This window comes from Ceratotherium simum, chromosome 20 (genome assembly GCF_057802395.1).
Source record: "Ceratotherium simum simum isolate JZ-2026a chromosome 20, ASM5780239v1, whole genome shotgun sequence".
Classification (NCBI taxonomy): domain Eukaryota; kingdom Metazoa; phylum Chordata; class Mammalia; order Perissodactyla; family Rhinocerotidae; genus Ceratotherium; species Ceratotherium simum.
In genome coordinates this window covers 50,825,825-50,852,802 of record NC_141919.1, presented here as the reverse complement: position 1 = coordinate 50,852,802, position 26,978 = coordinate 50,825,825, and the positions used below count along the sequence as shown (strand labels likewise).

The 26,978-nt window shown below is 46.4% G+C and overlaps 2 protein-coding genes across 4 annotated transcripts in view; one reads left to right on the top strand and one right to left on the bottom strand.

Moving 5' to 3' along the window:
* The window catches only part of KIF24 (kinesin family member 24), a 67,175-nt gene extending 54,154 nt beyond the window's left edge, over positions 1-13,021 (top strand). For all 3 annotated transcript variants that reach the window (XM_087444739.1, XM_087444740.1, XM_004428349.3), the window contains 5 exons: positions 1,129-1,200; positions 4,373-4,482; positions 8,144-10,390; positions 11,637-11,730; positions 12,281-13,021. In XM_087444739.1, the coding sequence (XP_087300865.1) occupies positions 1,129-1,200; positions 4,373-4,482; positions 8,144-10,390; positions 11,637-11,730; positions 12,281-12,421 (2,664 nt within the window). In that variant the 3' untranslated portion in view covers positions 12,422-13,021. The remainder of the gene's footprint in view (positions 1-1,128; positions 1,201-4,372; positions 4,483-8,143; positions 10,391-11,636; positions 11,731-12,280) is intronic.
* A 1,291-nt stretch (positions 13,022-14,312) lies between these two features.
* Positions 14,313-26,978, bottom strand: part of UBAP1 (ubiquitin associated protein 1) — a 65,106-nt gene continuing 52,440 nt past the window's right edge. Inside the window, exons 4-7 of the mRNA XM_087444741.1 lie at positions 23,408-24,343; positions 16,846-17,028; positions 16,044-16,145; positions 14,313-15,441 (exon numbers count right to left, since the gene is read on the bottom strand). Of these exons, the coding sequence (XP_087300867.1) occupies positions 15,301-15,441; positions 16,044-16,145; positions 16,846-17,028; positions 23,408-24,343 (1,362 nt within the window). The 3' untranslated portion in view covers positions 14,313-15,300. The remainder of the gene's footprint in view (positions 15,442-16,043; positions 16,146-16,845; positions 17,029-23,407; positions 24,344-26,978) is intronic.

Below are 26,978 nucleotides of genomic sequence, written 5' to 3'. Positions count from 1 at the left end.
TTAGTATTTAGTAAAATTTACTTTCCATTCCGAGTCAGCAGGCCTAAAGGGACCCAAGGGCTCGTAGGTATTGGTGGCCACACTTAGATTTGAGTATATAAGGGTAGGTATAACTCAGGGGCAGGGTTTGCTTACCTGTTCGTCCCTGCTGGAGAATCTTCCCAGTGTTCAAGTTTGGGCTATAGAATTGATTTGTAATAAAAAAAGAATTTCCCTTATACCTTCTTATACCCTGCAGCTTCTTGGATAGGGAGAGGTTAGCTGCAGGCATCTATGCCTGCAGCCGAGAACAGCCACAGCAAGCTCCCAAGGCTATTACCTGTTCTTGGTGAACTCCCAGCACTGGCACTTCCAAGGGATTCCTTCCATTCTCTTCCCTCCCTTTTTTTTCATTTACTCTCTTTTAACTAAGACACATGACTCAGAAATAGAAGATTTCTCCTCTCTCATCTTGTCCCCCAACCCCTGCTTTCCTGCTCTGATGGGCATGTTGCCCTGGAAGTCTATCTATCCGCGCCTCTGCTGGCGCTAGTGATGTTCAATGAGCACTTCTTTGAGGGGCTTTGCCCAGGAGCAAGTCAAATGCCCTTGCCTTTGGGCTACCGTCCTTGCTTTTTAAATGAGGAGGTAGACCTAAGTGATTTCTCCATTCCTTCCTAGCTCTGACTCTAGAATTTCTCCTGCCCCATTCAGACAACTTACATCTGAATCTACACTTGGACCTACACCTGTGGGTGTGCGTGTATGAGCTGGGAGGCAGGGGAGTGGTGTGGGTATTTTCTCTGCTGAAGTACGTCTATAGTTGGGAAGAGTGTGAGAAGAGAGAAAGGGAGCTGGCAAGCCGGAATTGCCACCCCGTGAGCTGGGACTCTGGGCCCTGTTGCACGCTCTCAGGGCTAATCCTAGGATCACAGCCTTTAAGGTAGGGGGCCCTTAACTAGGCACAGCTTGCACAGGAAGATGATTCCCCGTCTAGCTTGATTTTTCTCATTAAACAAGAAACTACTAGGGCATTTGACTTCCTTTTGGAGGATTGCCTGAATGTGATTTATTTAAGAAAAATCTGATCTTGACTCTTTCTTTGCATGTGATATTTGATTTGCTTGTTGTTATTCTGCCACTTTGCAGCTGAAGGAATGTATCCGAGCTTTGGATCAGGAACACACCCACACTCCCTTCAGGCAAAGCAAGTTAACTCAGGTAAAGTTAAATGTGAGCTTTGAGCTTGTTCTGGTTCACTCGTTTGTTCCTTCCTCCATTCATTTCTTTGTTCAGCGGAGCATCCAATTCTAGCCAGCATGAGGCTGGGGGGGTGGGGGCGGGGGACAGACGTTGTCCCAGACAGCGGCGGGACGAACGGGGAAGGAGAGCAGTCACGCTCCTTCCAGGAGCTCTCAGTCTAGGAGCCACCACGGTGTGAGGCAGTCGGGCTCCTGCAGGGGCAGCACTGCTCTTCTGGTCACCATCCAACCACTTTCTGCTTATTTCTAATGTAAAGAAACCTCAGTGATTTAGTGGCATCTCTGAGCCTTTGAAGGGGGTGGGATGGGGGGGCGGGTAGCTGTTCTTGGTACTTTCTTAGCTGTAAAACTTAGACCGATATTTCAAGACAAAAAATAGTGGCTGCAGTTAAAAAGAGTGAGATTGATTTTTGGCATGTACTGATAGGAAAGATGACCAAAATCTATAGTTAAAAAATATGAAATGAGAAAAAAATTACACAGAAAAATTATGCATATATTAACTGATTATTCTGAGTGGTAGGAACTATAGGTAATCTTTTTCTTCTGTTTTTCTGTCATGAAAATGTGCTTCTTTATTAACGGAAAACACCAATAAGTCAGCATCTGCAATGGCTGCTGAAGAGTGGCCCATGGAGGGGTTTGCCTATGTACAAACGGCGATGAAGACAGTTGTGGGTGCCTCTGGTTCCTTTCTGCGCCGAGTCCTGTGAGGACTCAGACTAGGTAGAGGGCAGTCTAGGTGAGGGTCTTGGTATTCTGGGAGAGGTTTTCACACTGTGCAGCTAGACTAGTGGTTGCACAGGGCCGGGAGCAGAACCTGTAATAACATAGCTCCTTGCTAGTCAGAATTGGTGATCTGTGGGTTAGATTGTATCTTCTCAAACATGATTTCAACCAAGGACCTTAGGGAACCCTTCTTATAGGTGGTTAGTCCTGATTCTGATATTGGCTCTGTTATTTTTTTTTTTTTTTTACTTTTTTTATTTATTTTTTTATTTATTTATTTTAATTTTTTGTTTATTGCAGTAACATTGGTTTATAATATTGTAAAAATTTCAGGTGTACATCATTATACTTCTATTTCTGCATAGATTACATCATGTTCACCACCAAAATACTAATTACAACCCATCACCACACACATGTACCGAATTATCCCTTTCACCCGCCTCCCTCCCCACTTCCCCTCTGGTAACCACCAATCCAATCTCTATCTCTATGTGTTTGTTTATTGTTGTTATTATCTACTACTTAATGAAGGAAATCATACCGTATTTGACCTTCTCCCTCTGACTTAATTCACTTTGCATTATACCCTCAATGTCCATCCATGTTGTCACAAATGCCTGGATTTCATCGTATCTTATGGCTGAGTAGTATTCCATTGTGTATATATACCACATCTTCTTTATCCATTCGTCCCTTGATGGGCACTTAGGTTGCTTCCAAGTCTTGGCTATTGTGAATAACGCTGCAATGAACACAGGGGTGCATGTATCTTTACAAATTGGTGTTTTCAAGTTCTTTGGATAAATACCCAGCAGTGGGATGGCTGGATCATACGGTAGTTCTATCCTCGATTTTTTGAGGAATCTCCATACTGTTTTCCATAGTGGCTGCACCAGTTTGCACTCCCACCAGCAGTGTATGAGAGTTCCCTTCTCTCCACATCCTCTCCACCACATTTTGTTTCCTGTCTTGTTAATTATAGCCATTTTGACGGGCGTGAGGTGATATCTCATTGTAGTTTTGATTTGCATTTCCCTGATAGTTAGTGATTTTGAACATCTTTTCATGTGTCTGTTGGCCATCTGTATATCTTCTTTGGAGAAATGTCTGTTCAGGTCTTTTGCCCATTTTTTAATTGGGTTGTTAGTTTTTTTGTTGTTGAGATGCATGAGTTCTTTATATATTTTGGAGATTAAGCCCTTATCAGATGTATGGTTTGCAAATATCTTCTCCCAATTGTTAGGTTGTCTTTTCGTTTTGTTGATGGTTTCCTTTGCTGTACAGAAGCTTTTTAGTTTGATGTAGTCCCATTTGTTTATTTTTTCTATTGTTTCTCTTGCCCGGTCAGACATGGTGCTTGAAAAGATGTTGCTAAGACCGATGTCGAAGAGCGTACTGCCTATGTTTTCTTCTAGAAGTTTCATAGTTTCAGGTCTTACATTCAAGTCTTTAATCCATTTGGAGTTAATTTTTGTGTATGGTGTAAGGTAAGGGTCTACTTTCATTTTTTTGCATGTGGCTATCCAGTTTTCCCAACACCATTTGTTGAAGTGGCTCTGTTATTTTTTAAAACAAGTTCCCCATCCCCAGAAAATGCGTTCCTATTTAATTAAAAGAAATTTTCAAACAGTACATACAAGTACAAAGAAGATAGTAAAAAAGTACCTGAAAATCCCACCTCCCAGTGATAAGCACTGCTGCACTTTGGTGAACATCCTGCCAGGCATCTCTCTGCCCATATATCTACACGTAGATCCACTTACAGAGTTATGGAATCATATACCTTTTTCACTCAAAGAAAAGTTTTAGATCTTTCCATGTACCTAAGTACAGAGATGCATAATTCTTTTTAATGGTGTATTGTATTTAGTTTATAGTTATTTAGTTCGCTCCCTGTTTATAGACTCCTCGATTTTCCAAATTTTATTATAATAATGTTGTAATGAATAGTCTGTGTGTACTTTATTTTTTTGATCAATTGAGCAATTATGTCTTTAGGATAAAGTCGTGGAAGTGTGATTGCGAAACCAGTAGTGTGCATTTTGATACAGATTGCCAAACTGCCCTCCTGAAAGCTTGTTCCAGTTCGTGGTACACGGTATATGGGCAGCGTAGCAGTGTACGAGAGTTCCCATTTCCTTAGACCCTCACTAGGGCAGGGTATCGTTTCTTAATCTTATAGGTGAAAAAATATTAGTTTTTTAAATGGTTTGTTTGCATTTCTTTGATTAGTGGTAAAACAAGTACCTTTTTTTGTGTTTATTGATCATTTGTATTTCTTCTTTTGTGAATTGCCTTTTTGTAGATGGGAGGCCTATGGCCCAGTGTCCTACACACAGTAAGTAGTCAGTATGCCCTTTGTTAGTTGACTTCATTGACCTGCCTTTGGTTTCGGACAGGTCCTGAAGGACTCTTTCATTGGCAATGCCAAAACCTGCATGATCGCCAACATCTCACCAAGCCACTTGGCCACAGAACACACTCTGAACACCTTGCGCTATGCTGACCGGTGAGTTCCTCTCAGTGGCAGGTCCTGTGTGTGTGTGTCTCATACACACACGGGGATCTGACCTTGAGCTCCCCAAGTCTGTTCTTGGGGCAGTGATCCTACTAACAGGGGAATGTACAATTGGTCATTTGAAGAATGTGACCTGGTAGGCCCTGCCATTTTATAAGTGTGAATGTGACAAGAGGAAGGTGACACATTCCCTTTCAGGAGACAACTCCATCAGTGGCTTTTAAATGGATAGTGGGAGATGAAATATTTGGAGTAAAAGGCTAAGTGAGGTTTTCTTCCTGCTAGCTTCAGCCCTACAGTGGCGATAGAGTACATATTACTTGTCAAGGCAGAAGCACTTAGAGCTTTGTATGTCCAGGAGAGACCAAACCAGACGTGTTACAGAAGGAGAAAATGAGGCCTGGAGAAGGGCAGGAACTTTAAAAGAGCTCATTGGGTGGCTGGCCTGATGGTATAGTGGTTAAGTTTGTGTGCTTCACTTCAGCAGCCTGGGGTTCGCAGGTTTGCATCTCGGGCAGAGACCTACACATAGCTCATCAAGCCATGCTGTGGCAGCATCCCACATACAAAATACAGGAAGATTGGCATAGATGTTAGCTCAGGGACAATCTTCCTTGACCAAAAAAAAAAAAAGGAAGATTGGCAACAGGTGTTAGCTCAGGGCCAGTCTTCCTTACTAGATAGATAGATAGATTAGTTAGACAGATTAGATAGATAGATAGACTCATTGGGAGTTAGTGGCAGAGCCAGCACCTCTGACTGCTGGTCAGAGCTCTTTCTGGGGTGTCTTTGGTATCTGCCAGGGTCCTTCCCTCTTACCCTGTGGTCACATGTGTCTCCTACGGTGGGTGAAGATGTTCTCATTACCATCCTTTCCTCTAGCTGCTTTGCTGCCTGGTCCTCTTATAGCCTCCTCTTCCATCTCCCAGAAGCTGTCTCTAGGGTTAACAAACTATTTGAGGGAAACCTGTTTTTTTTTTTTTTTTTAATTTTGTTGAAGAATCTTTAGTATCCATGGCATTTTATGAAACTCATTGGGAAGGAAAGATGAGCTATCATTTAAGTTCCAGGAGGACAGGAACTTTATGTTTTTCTTCACTGTATCTCTACTACCCAGACAGTACTTGGTACCCAGTAGATGCACAGTAAATATTTGTGAATGAAAGGAGCTCCTCCTGGGTGTCAGGGCTTAAGTGAGTCCCTCTGTGTACCTTATCTCATTTAAATAGGAGAGAGAGTTTACAGAGTGGTTACAAGAGTGAGCTCTGGAGCCAGACTATCTGGGCCAGTACCCTGCCTCTGCTACTAGCTAGCTGAATGGCCTTCGGCAAGTTTTCAACTTCTCTAGGCCCCAGTTTTCTTATCTGAAAGGGGATAATGATAGCACCTACCTGATATAACAGTCATGTAGAATTAATGAGGTAATATGTCTGGAGGGCTTAGCACCACACCTGGCACATAGTGAGCACTCAATATATGTTAACTTTAACAGTAATGTTAATAGGTCCCCCAAATAAGTTTCCTCAAGGACGTTTCCTTTATTGCATGGTTTCCTAATGCCAGCACACTAGCACTGCGAGGAGAAAGTGAAGAGGCTGAGATCAGATAGAAGACCTGGGGTGATCCAAAATTGTTTCCAAAAAGCAGTAAGGCTTGAAGTTCTTTCCCCCCATGTATCCAGCCCAGCTTCAATAATTATTAACTCTAAGCCGATCTTGTTTCATAACTCCACCTTCTCCCCACATCACATCTTGTCAATTGCTTGAAGTGAGAACATCCTCATTAGGAGCAGAAAACAAGATATTCCTCTCAGTGCCTCAGTAAAGGAAGATGAAAATAACCCTTTCTCATAGGGGATATATTGACAAATTATTTGAAATAATTTTGGTTTAAAAAAAAGAATAGAAAAATACAATAGAAATAATCTCTACCGTTCAAAGCAGTCTGATAAATTATTGAAAATAAATATGAAAGCCATTTGTTTTATGTGCTTAAATAAGGCCTAATTAAATTAATTTAGGTAACAAGCTATGCACACACAGGATAAGGATGATTTTATTGCTTATTTTAAAACTTCCTTTCTCTGATTTAAAATTTTCATCTGCTACATACTAGAAGAGTGTTGCTTAATAGTCCAAAAATAAAGTTTCAGACGAACCCCTAGCAGGTGTTTCAGAAGACAGATCAGTGACAGGAGTGATTCTGGTAGCAGAGAGAGTCTATTGGAAGTATATAGCGTCAATGACCAACTTACTTGTAAGATTCCTTCTGGCACTCAGGTTTCTAGAATTATTTACTATGACTCCTACGAGGAAATTTTGGTGATTCTCTCTTAAGGAAACTAAAATACTCCAATTTGTATAAAAGGAAGTCATTTGGAACCATCCAGACTTGCTGTGGCAGCTCTCAGGCCATTCCTTGTACATGTGCCCTATTACAACACCTAGCAAAGGCCCCGGGACACAGTTCACGTGTCTTTAGTCACATCCTACATCTCTTTGCTGTGTTATCTGCCTGCCTTGCCTCTCAGACCTAAAAGGAAGATTTAAATCAAGTCTGTGTCAGGTTTACTATCTTGGTTTTCAGAAATGGCCAGAGGAGTCATTTGGCTACCATTGAGGATTGGATTAAAACCAAAACAACGGAAAAGACTTTTCCGGGAGCCCCCAGGCTAAAGTACTGCTCCCTCCTGGGGGATTTTAATGCAGAATCTACAAACAAACCACCGGAGAGTCACATTTTTACTTGATGTCTCCTTGTAATTTCAAATTCTTACAGTGTTTTTATTTTAAGTATCACAGAATAAGAGACTATGATCTTGGCAACTGAATCCTAGCAGAGACCTAATTCTGGATTTTTCATATTCTCTAAAATTCCCTTGTGGAATAGAGCATGGTTCGGTATTTCTCTCTCTGTGGGGTGATTTTACCTCCCACGGGACATTTGGCAATGTCTGGAGACACTTTTGACTGTCATGGCTGGGGAGAAGTGATACTGGCATCTAGCGGGTAGAGGGCCAAGGATGCTGCTAAACATCCCACCGTGCACAGGACAGCTCCCAAGGAATTATCCAACTCCAAATACCACTAGTGCTGAGGTTGAGAAACCCTGGGAATAGACAGGTCATTTTTCCCTTAATAGAATCAGCACAAGCCTGCTTATTTCCAGAGGGCTTTTGCTTCTTGCCGTGCCCAGCAGGGTTGAGGGAGCTCATTTTCTCAAAGAAGCCTGAAGGGAGGTGGTGTGCAGGACGAGACGGCTCTGACTGTGGAGAGCAGGTGCGTGGTGGACACGAGCTCCCGAATTGGCCATCTTCAGGTGTGAGCCCCTCATGGATGTAGTGCAGTTCTGAGACTAGCTCCCTGGGCCTGTCCCTCCCATGGGACTGTGGTGATTTCCAAAACTCTTCTGATCATGGAATGTGCGGTGCATGCTTATAGCCTCAGAGAAGTCACTGGTGTGTTGTTCAGGTAAAGAGAGGTATCTCATGCTGACGCAGAATCTCCCCATTTCCTCTTATTCTTTCCCAGATAAAAAAATAACTCCCAATTCTTGTAATGCTTTTCTTTGGTTTTTGTTTTCCCTGAAAGCTATAGAAAAGGAATTACAGAACATGAAGAATACACATTTAACATAACATGGTCATTTACAGGGTCAAAGAACTAAAGAAAGGCATTAAATGTTGCACTTCAGCTACCAGTCGAAATCGGACGTCTGGAAACTCTTCTCCAAAACGAATTCAGAGCTCCCCTGTGGCCCTGCCAGGGGACAAATGTTCTCCCAAAAAAGTCAAGCTAGGGCTTCAGCAATCACTCACAGTGGCACCTGGCTCCACAAAAGGGAAGGCCCATCCTCTGGCCAGCCACCCACCCAACATCCCTTTTGCTTCTGTACCTAAAGTCCCTGGTAAAAGAGGTGGCTCCAGAGGGAGTCCTCCCCAAGGGTGGGTCATTCAGACCAGCCCTGTCAAAGGAGCCATGCAGTCTAGACATTTAGCCAAAAAAACGGCAGGAGAGTCAGCCTCATTGTGCTCTGAGAAAAATCAAATCAGCAGCAAAACTGCCCTCGGGTGGGGAAGCAGGGCCCCTGGCCCAGGAAAAGACCTGGTGCACGGTAAGCTGCCCTCCAAGTGCCGGAAGGTACAGACTGTGCAGCCAGTGCAGAAGCAGCTTGTGTCACGAGGTGAGCTCTCCTTTGGCAACGTCCACCACTTAGCAGAGTACAGTCAGGCCAGCAAGGGGGACACGCCTGCCAGGCCTGCCTCTGCGGCTTGGACAGACATCCCTTCACGTCAGAAGGAGAGGGAGGAACATTTGCGCTTCTATCACCAGCAGTTCCAGCAGCCGCCTCTCCTCCAGCAGAAGTTAAAGTACCAACCACTGGAAAGGTTTTTATGCCAGTACAGGTCCCAAGAGGGGCAGCTCCAGAATGAGACCCCTCCTCCCTTCCGCTCTTATTCCGAGAGCCACGATGGAGCCCAAGCTGAGGACCCTGATGACAGCGATTTCAGTGAAGATTCTTTTTCACATGTCTCCAGTCAGAGGACCACAAAGCAGAGAAGCATCCTGGAGAACAGCGAAGGCTCGTTTTTCCTTCATCAGAAGGAGCAAGGTCCTGAGGAGCAGGTGGCCAAAAGGCGGCAGAGCCTTTTTTTTAGCCCCAGGACAGACAGTGACGAGAAGGGTCTAACTGGAAGCTGTATGTACTCCAGGGACCCCACAAGCCACAGAAGAGCAGCACTTGATCACGGCCGCAGCCCAAGTAAGGTGCCCCTGGACTGGAGCAGAGAGGAGGACTCCACCTCCTCAGGGCCTTCTCCCAGAGACAACCTGGCAGAGAAGCCTTACTGCTCACAGGTAGACTTTGTATATGGCCAGAAAAGAGGTGGCGGCCTAGCCTTTGATCTCAGACAGGATGCCTTCAGATGTAAGGTTCCTGGGCAGGCTGAGGGCAGCTTGCCATCCCCGGAAGAAGATGGTTTCACTTTCTCACTATCCCACATTGCAGTTCCTGGATCCTCAGACCAAAGAGACACAGTCAGCACACCTCTGAGAGAAGTCAGCGAAGACAGCCCAACTCTGGCAACCAGAACAATGAAAAGCAGTAACTTTTTCCAAGGAGAAGACTCTAGAGGGGAATTAGGCATGGGCTCTGAATATGCTTCTGGACTGATGGCTCCCCTCACTGTGTCCCTCCTGGAGAACCCAGACAATAAGGGCTCTCCTCCCTCGGAGCAGCCGGCCCAGGATAGGGCTGCACACAGTCTAGTGGCACTGGGCACAGAGGGGCCAGCTGTGGGCCACACAGTGTCATCTGGTGATCAAGAGGCAGTCCTGCCAGTGTCTTTAGGAACTGGGCACCTGTGGCTCTCGTCATCTCCCCCTGACAATAAGCCTAGTGGTGATCTTCCAGCTCTGTCCCCATCACCCATCCATCAGCACCCACAGGACAAGCTGCCCAGTAGGGAGGCTGACCTGGGGGAGGGCTTCCAGAGCAGAGAGACTGCACTCTTCTCCCAGGAACATGTGGATAGCGAGCAGTATGATGCTGACGCTGAAGAGACAGAGCTGGACGGGTCCCGGGGTTTCCCAGGAAAACCATTGCCCACCATACACACAGGAGGACCTCACGCTGATCCTACACTCACCCCACAAATAGGAAGTAGTGATGTGGCTGACCAGCCCTGGGCCCAGGAGAGAAAGCATCTGGCAGGGCTCGGTTGGCAGGAGCTGGGTTTGTCCACACACCCCATCAAGTTGCCCTGCTACAACGAGGACATTGCATGGCTCAAACGCAGGCTGATCCCAAGGTGCTTAGCAAGGCCGGGCTCTCCCCTGGTCCCCAGCTGCTCTCCCAAGACTGCCAGGACACTCCATCAGCCCACCCTGGGGCACGCACAGTAAGTTGAACTTTCTCTCCAAGACTTGAGCTCTTCTCGCTCCCCTAGTTCTACCCCAGCTTAAATATTCTGTCTGTTCTGGGAATGGCTATGGTTCACTCAGTGTCAGAGCTGTACTGCAACTAGAGAAGGGCTTTGTCCAGCTTTTCAAGGGAGCCCGCCTAGATGGATCTGACATCAACAGCAGGAATAAAATGTATTGGAGCAGGCTTGCCAAGGTGTGTGGACCCTCAGCCTGGGAAAGCTGAAATGTGAGTGAAGGGAGGACCTGTCCCCATAAGCAAGTCTATGACCTATTGTCAGATCAGAATCCTCTTCTTCATTCCTAGAGCTAAGCCTCCATTCCTTCCTTTGTTCCTGGAAGTGCGGCCCAGGGACACAGCAGCTGCAGCCTTGTGCCCCCAGAGCCAAGACAGCCTGGGTACCTTCCAGGATGGGGAAGGCAAAAAACAGAGGCTGGTTAATTTGTGCTGCTTTCCCCAAAGGATGCTGTGGTTGGTGCAACAGAAAGAGATGAGACAACAGCTTTAGAGGATGTGAAAGAAAAGAGATAGAGAGTTCTAGCAAGGTGCCTCTCAGCATCAGAGGCCCAGGAGCTGGACCGCAGGGTCGGCCTGTGGGAACAGGTGCTTCTTCTGTGAAGCTACAGCCCTTTGCTAGGGCTCCTGAGACCTACGCCAGCGGTCTGCCTCCTGCTCGCTGGGGCTCGGGCCAGGGCCATAGACAAAGAGAAGGGCATGCAGGGATATACAGGTGAAGAGCCCGCCTCTCCCAGGTGAACAGTCTTGCTGTCTCCGTGGTCTCCACCCATCAGTAGAGTCTGACAAAAAGCAGATCCTCCAGCTTCTAGCTCAAACCCCCTTGCTTTGGTCCCTAGAAGTAGATATGATGGCAGGCTTGGCAAGTCAGCTGCAGTGGCACAGCCTTGAGCCTTTCTGCAGGGAGGCTGTGAGCAGCTCCTGTACAGAAGCAGCACCCAGCCCTGTCCCTCAGTGTACCTGGGGCGGCAGGAGGCAGCTCCAGAAGCCCCTCTCTTTATCTCATGGGTACTCCCTAGTCTCTTGACAAGTCCTGAAAAGAACAGGTGAGGGGGGAGGAGGTGGTGGTGAGCTGGTGGTCCTGGTGAAAGCTTTGACCGCTTTGGGCAGAGGCAGCTCCTGGCCTGAAAATGAGGCTCAGCTCCAGAAAGCTGCCTAGGAGAGATGGGAGGCCCTGAGGTTCACCGCATCCCCTCTGGTGTTCCCAGGCAGGTGGTCATCCAAGCACACCAGGAACAGTTGGATGAAATGGCCAAGCTGGGCTTCAAAGAGGAGACCCTAATGAGCCACCTGGCTCCTAAGGTAAGTGGCCTTGGCTGGACACTCAGGGGCTGTTGGGAATTAGCCTGCAGCAAGTTTGATGGTCATCCTTGTTTTCTGTGGTTATGTGTGGGGTAAGGGTCTGCTGTCACACTCTAACCATTGTTAAGGCCTTGGACCTCCTCTTGCCACTCCTCTGAGATAGCCTGAGGGGGTGCAAGGACAGGTGGGAGATGGTGCTAAACCCCCGATGCCCAGGCTAAAAGGTTTCCAGCCTCTGTCCTTCGCTGTGCTGCCTTCCTTATGGCTTATTTAGGCTCTTCCCCTGTGACAATAACAGTGACCGGCCACATGCAGACCAGTGGTACATCTACAAAAACACCCCTCTGCCCTGCAAAATACCTCTCTACATAAAGAGTGTCTCAAATGCAGAGAAGTGGGCCCCACCCTGTGCCATAGTGACTAACCTGCAAGTTTTCCAGCTGGAAGAGGGGCCTGGAAATCTTCCTACAAGAGAAGAGACTAGAAAAGCAGAGCTGGCAGAAGGCAAGCAATAGCAAAAGCTTCACTCGTCCTTTGTTTCCTTTCTCAGGATTTTGAAGATTTTGTGACCCAGTTGGATGAAATCATGGCTCTGAAATCTGAGTGCATCCAGAGTCTGAGGAGCCAGCTGCAACTGTACCTGGCCTGCCACAGGCCAGCCGCAGCCCCCGAGAGGACAGTGGTGTCTTAGAGCAAGATGCAGTATGGAATGGTGGGGCAGCTCGGGGGCCTGTGCTGGGCCAGAGGGGCCTCTGCCAGGTCCTCTCACAGGTGCCAGAACCCAGCGCCTGGTCCTGCCCGTGCTAGCCTCTCCCCTGCCTCACACGGCCTTAGCTGGGCCCCCGCTCTTCTCTCAGTTGGAACTTGGAACTGTCCCTAAGTTCCAAGCCCAGGAGCATCTGTAAGGAAGGACAGATCAGCCAGAACTTATTGTGACCCTCCCTTTTTCTTTGGGGCTGGAAGAGAATTTGTCTTACTAATCCCTTGCCTGTGGAAACATACTTGAGTCTAATAACTCTGTAGACATTTCTGAATTTGGGGATCAGAGGATGGGGTGGTCAGTGGTAACCTAGAGGTCAGAGGTCACAAGCTGGGGAGGATAACATGCTGAGCCCAGGGAATTTATCAGCTGAATTCTGTGCCTTTCTTCAGGACTAAAACATTGGTGCTGGTGGGGCGGGGGCAGGCAGGGTGAGCTCTGCCCCATCAGCCCTTGGAGATTGATTTGGGGCTTTAGGTTAGTTTTTGAAAATGTAAAATGAGTAAACCTTCACTTGTGTCTTTAACAGCGGCAGATGTGTAGCTTTGTTTCCAGTTCCCCTCCCTTCCTGCAATCCAGTATTGGGACAGAAGAGGGTGCCCACGTCACTGCATTGTTCTTTTCCCATCTCCGCCTTTTGGTGGGACAATTGGCCTGTTAGAAGCCCCAACAGCTCTCATGCTCCTGTGGCAGTTCCTGGCTCCTGTCAGGGACTCCTCACCTGCCCTGCCCCCTCACGGAATAGTTGAAGAGCTGGAGGATCTCAGGCAAGTCCATCTCCTAGCCTCACCTTCACCCAGGCTCACCCTGGCTGTCCACTCCTCCTCTCAAGGGCCTGTATTCAGTATCTTGGCCTTCAGTGCTCTAGTCAACAGTCTGAGACTCTGAAGCAGAATGTTTATACACACGCGTGCATACACTTCATTTGAGTTCTACTTGCTGTGTATCTTTCTAGTGGGAAGAGGCTCAAGAAATACAAAGGGGGCTCCAGGTGGCCCATCACTTACCAAGGCCATCCTGAGTCAAACTGATCATGTGGCACAGCCTTGGCCCTGACGCCCACTATGGTGTGAAACTTTAATTTCCTAAAGGTAAAGGATAACTTCTTAAGGTTTTAAAAGGAGGGCTTAATTAATTTTAAAGGCCAGAAGAGAGGCTAACGATTTCAGAGACTACAGTCCTGCCACCCTTGGGCACCTTTTGTCAACCTCTGGGCATGCCTGATGTGACCACCAGAGGGCGGACTCTTTCCAGGTTGGTGCTTCCTGGCCCAAAGGCTCTGCAGCCCTTCCTCCTGATCAGTAAAAGAAAGAGAGACCCAGCCAAGAGCACCAGAGGGACTATGGGACAGTATTAAGTATAAGGACAAGAAACTTCAGGGATAAACCTATTTCAATCAGATACAACAGCACCACTGAGAGCTGGTGGAGCAGTCTGAATCCAGTCCTGCCTGTGGCACAGAGCACATAAATGCCTGATGCTGCTCACAGGAAAAGGGACTTCTTCCTTATCTCTGGGCGAGTCCCCCGAAGGCCCAGCCTGTCTCACCTCCCCAGTCACTCTTGCAGGCAAATGTCCGTGGCCCAGAGATGGAGCTAGGTAAGGTTTAAACAGACTGTCTGGGCCTACCTTTGCAAACCAAAAACCAGGGCAGACTGGAGGGCCAGCTCCTGGGTCCCACAAGTCTAGAGTGGGAAGAAAACACTGAAATGACAGAAAATGGTTAGGTGCTGTTCCATCTCCAGCAAATCTAAGCAGGAAATCCCTTCACCACCACTCCCCCAGCACCCCTTGGCAATAAAGAAATGATCACAGCAGGACATACCTTTTAGATTTTTATTAGTAGTTCTCTCTGAAGAATCAAAATAGTTAGCAAATTACTTTAGATTCATCAAGATGTATATCCTTTGTATTTAGATCTTTAATGATGTACAACATAATACAAAACAAACCAAAGAGACTGACTTCTATGACTAGGTGTTACTCATTGTGTGTCATCCTAGAGCAGGGGGCTGGAGGGAGAGGCTGTTCTCTGAGGAGAACTGAGGTGGTTAGTGCTGGGCGACTAAATCGGGGCCCATTTCTCCCCCACTCAATGTGCTGGGAAGGGGCCAATGATTCCTTAAACCGACAACTGTTTCCTAGAGGAGGGGACTCTAAAATCCTAGTAGGAGAGGACTGTGGTCCAAACCAAGCCAAAAGAAACAGGCTGGGGCAGGGAAGCGTGGTGACTGCCTGGCAGAAGAGGCAAACTCAGGGCCCCATGGGGAAAAGGGCATTCTTTGCACCTCAGAGACATTGCAGAACCAGTGTAACACTAGAGACTTTGTTAAAAGGGGAAAAAAATGAACAAAACCCTGGAAGAACCTTTCAATTGCACTCAACTCAGATTAGAGTTCAGTCCAGCAGTGCAGGGAAGGGAAGGGAAGCATCTAGCCCCAAAGCAGCACTGAGTCTGGCCCTCCCACCCCTTCTCCCCGACTCCTTTTGGCAGCCGGACAGGTTTCAGCCGAGGACGTACAGACCCCAGAAAGACCAAGGAAGTCTCTCTGGAGGGCCGAGGTGGGAAGGACACTTCTCAAAATACAAATACATTTAATACGGAAGGAGCCAGGACAGTTCTGGAGGCATTCACATGCCCAAATCTTCCCCACTTCTATCCAGCTCAGAGACTGACAAGCACAGTCTCCACACCTGACCTTCCACCCCCAAAAGAAAATTCCAAAGTGTGCCCCTTCTTCCCCACAGGTGGGCTCCTCAGGGCCTCCTGTGGGGGTGGTTCCGTGGCAGGGCCTAAGCAGGGCCTGGTCTCAGCTGGCTCCCGCCCGAGCCATGAGGTCTTCCAGAGCATTGTCCTGGTCATTGTTGTGTAATAGCAGAACTTCCTTAATGTCTTTCAGTTCAAAGCCCATTTCCTTAAATTTGCTCATTAACTGAAGAAACTCCATCATCTAAGGGACAGAACAGAATACAGATTAAAGAAAGGGGTCTGGTCACGCAGCACAGCTGCGTGGAGGAATGTGTGTGGGGTGCTGCTCGGGGGAGTCTGCATCCTTCGCCAGAGCCTCATGAGCCTCTCTCAGGTCTGCTCACAAGCAGAGGAAGCCTGTGGAGGAAGCCAGGGCAGACAGGTTGATGCCACGGCCCATCATCCTTCAGGAGCCATGCCCAGTCCCAACTCTTGCTTTGTTTAGGTCCCACCACATACATCCACGCTCCCACCAAGGCAGGATACTGAACCCAGAAATGGCTATTTTCCAGGCTAAGGCAAACTGACCAGCAATCTCTCCAGTCACCCAAAAGTATGACTTTTTGGCCAGGTCATTTTTCCCTTCTCTTCCTTGGAATTCTAAGTCTTCAACCCAATGCTTCTCCCGAGCCAAACACCCAAACTAGCCAAACGCCTGTCTGGACACAGAAGATTCTGTGCTTCAACTGCCTCTGCCTGCAGTCACTGGTAGAGAAAGAGGGTTGTGGACCAGAGGAGAACCCCAGGAGAAACCACTCTGTCCCTCCTTTCCAGAGGGTTCCTGTGAAGCATGAAGGTTCCTACCTTTTCCTCTGAACACTGGTGCATTTCCAGAGCCTCTTCCACTAAAAGAGGGTCAAAGCCCTTCTCACAGAGCTGTCCATGTGCAAAGAGATAGTCAAGAATCTGAGAAAAGAAACAAGAGGATTGAGCACCTACTGCCACTCCTGTGCTTCCCAAGAGTCTTACACAACCCAGCAAGTGTGACTTCTGCTCCCCACCCTGGCTATTAGATCCCAGACAGGACTTGATTTTGTGCCTTGAACAGCATCCAACACAGCAGGACCTGAGTGACAATTTGCTGAAAAGACAGGCACACCCTTCTAAACATGAGTAGCCATTTTTCAAAGGAATTCCTGTCACAGCTGACTCACATCTCCCAGAACATCACCTCCAAAGCCTGGGCAGGATATTCTTCTAAGAAATAGCCCAAGTCAGAAAATGCCAAGGTTTAGGACTCTAGTACCCTATTTTGGAACTCCTTGGGCAGCTATGACAGGATAAACATTTCTGGAAAAAGACATCTGACCATAATTCAAGCCTAGTGAGTTATGGAGGAGGGGCAGAGAAGGGGGTAACTGGGTAACAGTCCAGTACTCCCAAAGCTTTCCCTCAGCCTAGGTCCCAGAGCAGCCCCCAAAGCGGAAGCACTGCTGCTGAGGCTGCTGGTCTCAACAAGCCCCTCTGGGTCCCCCCAAAGTCATGGGAAAGTTGATGCTCTGAGTCCGAGGGGCTCTGGGATAGAGGCAGGGCACTACTCCAGCTCCAGAGGTCTGGGACCTCACTCCTGTCTGACCACCCAACCCCCTGCCGATCAACAACTCACCTGTTCAATATTCTCTCCTTTCTTCTTCATGGCTCTCAGGACACACTCATATGAGTAGCCCATGTTGACCACTGTCGCCACACACTGCCGCTCACTGGGGGATAGTGTTTGCAGTTCAGAGTAAGCCTGGGGACAGCTGGGAGTGTTGGGCACTTGTGACATTGAGAAATTAGGCGGCGTGACCTGGTAGGAGACAGACAAGAGAATCGAGGCAAGAAGAAAGAAGACCTGGGCCCCAGAAGCCATCACTGAGATGGCCCGCTCCAGGGGCTTACCATTTCTGAGACTAATCAAACCCCTGGCCAAGCAGTCTGCCTAGAAGAAAGGGCCAGGCTGCTGGCCAGACATCCTGAAGAGGAATGAAAAGGGGAGGAGAGCTCCAGCTGAGGGAGAGAGAAGCTGGGAAGACATCTGAAAGTGTGGCTGTCCTCTGCTCTCATCCCACCTTGTAGAATGAGAGCAACACAAGAGCCACATGCCCTTCCATGCCCAAATCCCCTGGGCTTGAGCTGGAGAAAATTCTGAGACTGCCCATGGGACTGATGCCCAAGCTGGCTACTATGATTTCTCTCTAGGGCTCCACTATCCCTTTCCTAGGCTGTTGTTTCTGAGTCCTGAAGGGATCATTCACCTCAAACATCCCCATTCTGGAGCTGACTCTCCCAACAATGTCTCTATCCTCGCTTCTACCACTAGGCTGGGCAGAGACTGGGAGTGCTGTTCCCACACGTGACCAGCTCAGGGCCCCAGAGCTGAGGGCACTCACCTTTGCCCATACCATGCACTGTGCTTCGATCCTCTGCTACATCTGCCGTCCTACAGAGCCAGGGCTAAAGGACCACTAGGGCCCTGCCTCTACTGCACAGGCTACAGGCAGCCTGCTCCCTGCCACCGAACCTTACTAATAACCCCAGTCTGACTGGGGGACAGATTCCCACGATTAACTCCTTCCAGCCACTTCTGATAATGAATCAGGCCCAAGGCATGAGGTCAGCTCACTGGGAACAAGGTCACGAGGTGTTTTTACAGCTTGGCCCAGCTCCCAAGAACCAGGGAAAATGTTTCAACAGAATTTTCCTTATTTCCTTTTTTGGGGGGTAGGGGGGGTTAGGAGGCAGGGAGCCCACTATCCTAGAAACGTGTTCAAAATTATATAGCTCTAGGGGCCGGCCCCGTGGCTTAGCAGTTAAGTGTGCGTGCTCCGCTACCGGCAGCCCGGGTTCAGATCCCGGGCGCACACCGACGCACCGCTTCTCCGGCCATGCTGAGGCCGCGTCCTGCATACAGCAACTAGAAGGATGTGCAACTATGACATACAACTATCTACTGGGGCTTTGGGGGAAAGAAAAAGGAGGATTGGCAATAGATGTTAGCTCAGAGCCGGTCTTCCTCAGCAAAAAGAGGAGGATTAGCATGGATGTTAGCTCAGGGCTGATCTTCCTCAAAAAATAAAAAATAAATAAAAAAGAATAGTCATTAAAAATTATATAGCTCTAACCAGATGTTCTCCTCAAAGGCAGCTGGGGAAAACCAAGAAGACTACAGGCCTCAAAGCCCACTGTTTCCGCTTAACCATCTCACCCGCAGCACACTCCCAGCAGCCTAGTCACAGGGCTCAGTCATTAGGTTATAGGAGTCACAACAGGGCACAGGGACTGGATCACACCAGTCTGGCCACTTAGCAGGCCCCAAGATTGTCTCTCTCTCTCTCTCTCTCTCTCTCTGCCTGGGCTCGAGAATGCCAAATAGTGTTTTGGTCACACTGCTGGCACAGTACTTATCAGACCACACTATATTAATTTGAGCTCCTAGAGGTTAGTTAGCACGTCACATGCATTTCTGAATCCCAAGGGCCTGGCTTTGGGCTTGGCACTTAAAGGGCCCTGATCAAAGCTGTTGAATAAATGGAGGTCTATTAGGATTTCAAAGGGGGAATTTCATTTAACACAGCAAACTGACACTGATTCTCCCTCCCCAAAGCCCACTAAAATGATAATAAAACAATTAAAACTGTATTAACCTTTACTGTCAAAGAAAACAGTAGTGGATGATATATTTCGATGCAATTTTAGAATTTGGAACGCTAATGGAGGCATGGTAACTGACAGAAATGATGAAGTTATTAAGTCAGTGGGAGAGAGGAGAGTCAGCCCACCAGCCTCTCAAGACCCCTGAGAGGGGTTCTTTGGCATCCCAAAGCACCATGTATTGTTGGGATAAGGCAAGCGCACAAAGTGAAGTGATCGGAGCAGCAACACCCTCAGGCAAAACCTTCCCCAACCCACCCTCACCCTCTGCAGGAGGCAGAAGGTTTAGTCCCTAGAAAATGTGAACCAGATGCCAAAAAGGACTAAAGACACCAGGCACAGCATACTGTAGAGTGAGGTGCAAGAACCAAAAAGGGGATGAAGTACAAGTCTGCACCAGCCTTTCCCAACCTGCCTTAGCCCTCAAGCAGAATTCTCAGGAGAAACTGAAACAGCCCCAAGAACTTCACATGTTGACATTCTGCAGAGCTCCCCTCAAAGCCAACTAACCATGAACCTACAGTGAAACTCAATGATCAGCAAGCACATCAGCAAACACATCCCCCCCTTTTGATTATTTTAGTGCCTCAACATGAATAGAAAGCCAAAGCCACCTGCATGAGACATCAAAGCAAAAGAGGGAACAGACAAAGGACTTGGAAATTTAAAACATGATAAAGTAAAATTTTTATTTAAAAGTTTGTGAGATTTAAGAAAAAAAAAAAGAGCCAGCCAGCCCTGGTGATCTAGTGGTTAGGATTTGGTGTTCTCACTGCCACAGCCCGAGTTCGTTTCCTGGTCGTGGAACCACACCACCCATCTGTCGGTTGTCATACCGTGGTGGTGGCTCACATAAAAAAGAATTAAACTAGCAACTAGGATACACAATCATACACTGAAGCTTTAAAAATAATAATAAAATAAAATAAATTTTAAAAGGCTGTAAAATAGTCAAGGATATATCCTAGAAAGTAAAACAAAGAGATAGGAAACAGAAAAGGGTAGCGAATTAGAACCACAGTCAAGGAGGTCCAACATTCAGCTTACAGGAATTACAGAAAAAGAACAGAGTTTTTAAAACAGAGAGAGAGTATCAAAGAAATAGCCCCACCAAAAAAAATCCCAGATTTTTAAAACTGAGCTGAGCCTTAGCTTGCAAGGATCCAGGAGGGCCTAGCAGAAAGGAAAACAAGGGCCATCATCTAGCAAATTTCGAATCTCCAGAAATGACGAAAAGATCCCAAAAGCTTTGGAGGGCAGGGGAGGAAGAACTCAGAATGGCACAGGAATGCTAGAAATCAGTGGAGCTTATACTTCAATAAAAAAGGTTTTTTTAAAAAAAAGGGATCAGGGCCGGCCCCGTGGCTTGGTGGTTAAGTGCGCGCGCTCCGATGCTGGCGGCCCGGGTTCGGATCCCGGGCGCGCACCAAGGCACCACTTCTCCGTCCATCCTGAGGCTGAGTCCCACATACAGCAACTAGAAGGATGTGCAGCTATGACATACGACTATCTACTGGGGCTTTGGGGGAAAAAATAAATAAATAAAATCTTTAAAAAAAAGGGATCAATGTCTTGAAAATTCTTAAAGGAAAATGATTTTCAACTAAGAAATCTAAATCCAGCCAAACTATTATTCACACATGAGGGTAAAATTAAGACATTTTGTGGATATTCAAAGACTCAAAAACTGACAGGTTAACAACCAATATGTCTGAATGTGTTTAAATGAGAAAATTATCATTAGGTCTGTGATAGCTCTCTCAGAGCATTTGGACAAAATTAGCAATGGGTACAAAGAAACTATGCAAAATTTTTTAATGGGGCAGTTTATGAGAAACAAAAAGAAAAAAAAAGTAATCACAGCATACTATCTGAACTTGGCAATAAATATTTACCCAATCGTAATAACGTGAACAATAACATCAGTTTACCCCAAATCTGTGATATCAATATGATGGAGGATACTGGAAGAAGGTGGAGGAGGGGCTACTATAAGAGCTAAATCCTCAACTACTATAACAGGAAGTATAAAACTGTCTAAAGTTGATAAATTTTAAGAAACCAATATAAGCATTTTATTTAGAAATACAGAGATAAATCCCAGCAGAAACAGCTTAGAGTTAAAAGTGCCTGACTGTGGGAAGCAAGAGAGGAGTTGGGGACAAATGAGGCAGGGAGCTACCGTTTTTCAATCTAAGCCTTTTAAATGCTACTTGATTTCATTAAAATGTGCTTGTATTATTTTTTAAAAATAAATTCATTTTTAAAATCTAAAGACAAAGAAGAAGGACTTTGTAAGTATTAAAGCAATGGCAACATAAATGATCAACAGATTTGAATACCTAAAAGCTGAGAGATTCTATATGTCAAAAATTATTTAAAATACAATTTAAAAGCAAACTGGCACTATTCTTATGCTTATTGGCCATAATTAGTAAATTGAAAACGCAGAAGTATACGGGAAAAGGCAGAAATATTTTGCTGAAGTAATTGTGAAAGAGTAAGGAATGAACCCAAACCTAGTGAAAGAAAACCCAAAGGCAGAATGAGCCTAACCCATGAACAGAGCAAGGCCCCTGTAGGTTGGGAGGCAGTGGGAGGAGACACCAGCTAGGGCTAGGTCAGGCAGTTCTACACTGGACTCCAAATAATCTTGCACATGGCAAGATTGTTCCTCCCAATATGATCCCAGGGATTTCTCAACTTCTAAAATTAGTTTATATAAATAATAAAACATGAAATCAAAATCTAAAAAATGAGACCCAAAGCCTGGGCCTAAAATAGCCAACAAGAACCAAATTCCAGGAATGCCTCCCTGGGAGTTCCTCTGTGAAGGGTGGACATACAGCCCAGCTGACCACCACCCCCACCCCCGCAACTGCCTCAAGTCACTAACTACCCAGGAGAGAATTGCTTCTCTTGCTGGGGAAGGTTCTCCCTGTGGGGGGTGGGGGGGCAGTGCTGGGAACCAGGCTTTGCTCCCTGAAGGTAAGGGTCACGATTTCCTTAGAAGAACACCAGAACTCCAGCTTCGTTTACAGCTGCCCCCTGAAGGCAAGTCCTTTTGCACCCTGAAATAAATGGGCCCGAAAGAAACTCCACAATCAGGTGAGTCAAAGGATGAGGAGTGTTCTGGTTTGAGAAAGACCTCTGCCATTAGATCATCGGCTTTGGTCTCTACATAGTTACTCTAACTTTAAATGGGCGGGGGGGGGGGGGCGGCACACGGCTAAGGATCCCTAATCTTTCCCGGAGTGCTTTTTATTTCTCTAAAGCATACAATGAGTCATGAAGAGGAGGATCTTGCTGATCAGAGCCCAACAAGAGACCAGGAGGAATAGGACTGAAGCCCATTCCTAGGAGATAACACTAGAGTGTTATGCACTCTATGGAGTTTAGCTGGGCCAAGGTCCACAGAAGTTTACAAGCAACAGTGAGCTCTCTGACAACGGAAGCAATCACGTAGAGACAATCATTTACCAAGAATGCTATTGCTGGGGACTTGCACTGTTTAAGGCAGGCCAAGGCTCACCTATCTACAGCTAATAGCAGGCTTGTTATGGTCTCTGATAGACATCCCACCAATCAGGCTCCTTTCTGACTCTAAATACTGTCTTGATATGCTGTCATTTAAAAAATCTGTGACCTGTGTAGCAAAAGGTTCTTGGACTTCTATGATTTCTATCCTAGAATGCAATGATGTATTGTTCTGTGCTGCTGAAACAACCACAAGAGCTAAGCCTATACTTCATGACAAAGTAACCTCGCTGTTATGCAACTTTTTTGTGTGTGACAAAATCAGACTTTCAAGACGATACAAATTGCAACTTTTGTATCCATACATCCTTCAAGACTAAATCTGAGTTCCAACCCTCCCCTCTCCCTTCCTTCGGAGAAAACTGCACAATTCTTAGAAGTGAACAAAAAAAAAAGAATTGTAGGATTAAAACCTGCAGGTTTAAAAATGACAAATTTCTACCTTTTGCTTGGACTTCCAATACAAATTATCTCCCAGTTACTAGGCACCCACCCAATCTGAAGAAACATAACCCCAAGTTAGCCAAACCACACAAGAACCAAACTTCAGAGCAGAATGAGATGGAGAGAGGGAGGCAGGGAGAAGATATAATGAGGAGTGCCAAGCAACCTTAAAAAAATGAAGAAAGGTAATAGGAACACATAAAAAGGTACAAAGAAAGCCTTCAAAAAATGTGAACACAAGACATGGCGGCACAGAAAAGAACAAACTGATTATGCTGGAAAACACCATTTACATGACATACATTATCCTTTCAAAGGAAAAGACCAAAAAGATGCAGTGAGGAACAAGCCAACATCACCCAGGCTAGGTGCAAAGCTGATAACCCTTGCTCTCAGGAAAAAGACCAGAACTACATATACTTATACAAGTAAGGTCAATTTGGCCCCGCTCCATCTTGCCCTAAATCTCGAAAAGAAGAATGTAAAGGTGGCAACTGCTAAGTAGAATCTAGAAATCTTTGAAGCTTTAATTTAGGGGGATTTAAAAGGCTTACCGTGGGACCTGTATTTGGAGGTGATGATTCTTCTGTGCATACAGACAAGACAGAGAAGGAAGGCATCTGGGAGATCAGATCAGAAGGGGTCAGGGTCGGCACCTCTGTGCCACTGTCCAAGTTCAAAGCTGAAAGCCCAAGAGTATGATGCTCCTTGAGCTCACTGGCACTGCTTTGGGTGGAAGGCTTTAGGGAATTCTGGAACGTGCCATTGCGGAGGCAGGATGTGCTATGGAAAGTGCTTGCCAGCTTGGCTGTCTTCTGATTGCTGTCATCAGAGTCAAGTTTGGGGAAGGACAGGGATTTGATATTGCTTACCGCAGGGATGGGGGGGAGGGACACTTTGGAAGACAGTGACATCTTTTCACAGTTGCCCAACCGTGGTAAGGTTATAAAGCCATTGGGTTTGTGAAGAGGCTTGAAATCTAGGGTTGCCCGCTCCAGGGATGCCAGGACCTCCTCATCCTGTAACACGGACCCAGAGCCTCCTCTAGGCAAGTTACTGTCCAATAACTGAGCCATAATGGGTCCAGTGGTTCCTACCAGAATGTTTCTCAGCTCTTCCTTCTCATCAATAGTTTTTAGCTCCAGATTTTCAAATGGGTCTTCTTCACACTCAAAGTCAGCAGGATTGAAATCTGCCTTTGTGTGGGGTGGGCTGAGAACTTTCTGTTTCGTGGCACTGCTGCTAACCCGAGTCGGGGTGAGGATGCTGTTGTGCTGTAAGCTGGCAAGGATGGGGTTAATAGGAGGTGGCATTGTGGCTGTACTGTGAGTCTTGGAGAAGCTCATTTTGCTGTCACCCTCTGGGCCACTCTTAGAATTCACTTTAGCTTCTGCTTCCTCAGCCTTGCGCTCTGCTTCCCGCTGGGCTTCTTGGATTTTCTTAATATCTTCAGCCCACTCAACGGTTTTCTTTTCCAAGGAGAAGTCATACTGCAAAGGTATATGAGAGAAAGGAGGTGTGAACCCAGGTGGCTGCCCCTCCCCTACTCAATTCCCCACCCAATTCCCTTCTCCTTCACTCTGGCACAAGAGAGGAACTGGGCAAGGCAGCATTTAAGGTGTATGGGATGATCCCCGCTCAGGAAGATTAAGGCTTCCTAATCTTACACAATTTAATCAAACTCTGCTCCCAGATTACTTCTAAAAATTAACTAGAAAGAGCCCCCACCAGCTCTAACCCTACACACCAGGCCAAATGTACCTTGCCACTTCTCTTGCGCCTCTCCCCTCAGGCCAGCTCCCTTCCTAGAATTCTTCATTAGTGACTCAGGCAGAGCTCGGCCACCTCCTCTACAAGGCTTCCCTGAAGGCCCACCCATTCCTTCCTCTGATCTCTTACATAACATCTGTCTCTATCAATTGATGCCAAGCACATGTGACTACACGTAGCTTTAATCTTTCTCTAAACACTTCCCCAACAATGTCACAAGCCTCTTGGCTGACAGTGGGCAGCAACTGGGCTTTAGACCTTGTGAAAGTCTCTATTATCTAGCACAATGCTCTAAACAGATCCTGTGCTCAAGAGTAACAACAGCCCCTAACAGTTAAGGTACCATGCGTGATTCTAAGCACCTTTTATGTGTCAACTCTCTGGATTTTCTCAACAACCCTTTAAGATAGGTACTATCCTTCTCCTCACTTTACAAGGGCTATCTGTGCCCCAGGTTATAAAGCTGGTAAGTGGCAGAGCCTGGATTTGAACCCAGGCAGTCTGACAACATATTCTATGCTCTTAAACCACTATCACATTATAATGAACAGTTTGTACTCTAAATGCAGGAAAACTGCTTATTAAGAAATCTAGACGTATTCAAATTTAGATTTTACAGTGCAAACTGCACAAGGATTCACTTCATGGTTCCTTAATAATACCTTAAAGTATAGCTCAACTGATAAAAATTTCATTTGCACACTTGAAAAAAATACTATACAAAACAAAATTCACCTAGGACAGGAGAAAACAAAACCTTTGGTGCTCACCCTAAAGCACCAAAGCTAAACAATGTCTGTGTGCACATTCAAGGTTGGAGACACATTAACAGTAAAAAAGAGGGGGAAAGGAAACAGGCCTACCATGCCAAGACAAGTGTTTTAGAGTGGAAGAAACATAACAAAGTGCCTCTGGTCGTCCCCAAGCCTTTTAGCTTCAAACAACACAAGAGACGCCTGCAAATGCACAAGTCAAGAAGCTCAATTACACCCCTGAGCCAACTGCTGGGCCCCAGAAAGACACCTGAGTGATCGTGGTGCTTCCTTTCTACCACTAACGAGACGGTGAGAAAACAGTACTGGGCAAAGACTGCTGCTTCTAACTGAGGAGGAAATCCAGCTGTGCAACTGGTCTCCTCCACCAAAAACTGAGGCTGTAACCAACTCCCCGCTACCTGTAAACACAGGTCTCTGACGTTTTACTCCCAAGAACAATTGGAAATTTCTTTCCTTTTTAATAAAACCTTTATTGATCTTTTGCTTTTTCATTACCAAAGTAATGTAGAATACTTGGAACATAGAAAAAAACAGCAGAAATATTACAGTGAAAAAATAAGATGTGGTCTGAATATACAATAATAAATAACAATAGCATCTAACATTCATGGAGTACCAGGAACCAGAGTAAGCATTATAAATGCATTACTTTATTTAATCCTTATAACAACCTTAAAAGCTATTATCCCCATTTTACAGATGAGGAAATAAAAGCTTGGAGAGTGTAAGAAATCTGTACAAGATTACAGAGCTATTGCATGGCAATTCTAGCCCATGAACGAGTGACACCAGAATCCACTTTAAACCACAACACTAAGGGCTACCCCTGCCATGACGGTGGCCACCATCACCATATTCAATGAAAGCTTTCTGGATCCTGGGTGCAGGATTATGTATGTTTTACTGGCTCACTCTGATGAATTTTCAGCTGAAGAATCAAGTTTGTACTGTCATACAAGGGCAAATATGACAAAGTTATAGGAAGTTTCAAGCTATCTGTCTAGGGCTCTAGGTCTAACTCTTCTCTAGATAGAGAGGGGGCCAGCACCAACACCACAGCCACATCCCCCATGGATACCCCAGGCAGTCAAAGTTTAAGGGAGCTATCTGCAATTAGAGAACAAAAAAGTCCAACTAGGGGCCTGCCCGGTGGTGTAGTGGTTAAGTTTACGTGCTCCACTTCAGCGGCCCAGGGTTCGCAGGTTTGGAACCCCAGGCGCGGACCTATGCACCGCTTATCAAGCCTCGCTGTGGCAGGCATCCCACATATAAAGTAAAGGAAGATGGGCATGGATGTTAGGCCAAGGCCAATCTTCCTCAGCAATAAGAGGAGGATTAGCAACAGATGTTAGCTCAGAGCTAATTTTCCTCACCAAAAAAAAAAAAAAAAAAAAGGTCAACTAGCCCACACAAATGGCGCTCAGAGCCGTGAGCTCCTCTTTTGTTATTAGTGGGTGCTATGAGTATACTGGGCACAGTACCATACATTTATCAGAGCTTCACACTTATCAAATAAACAGAAAATCCCCAGCAAGGCCTAAAACAGCAACAATTTGAAATTCAAAACAAATTTTCTGAA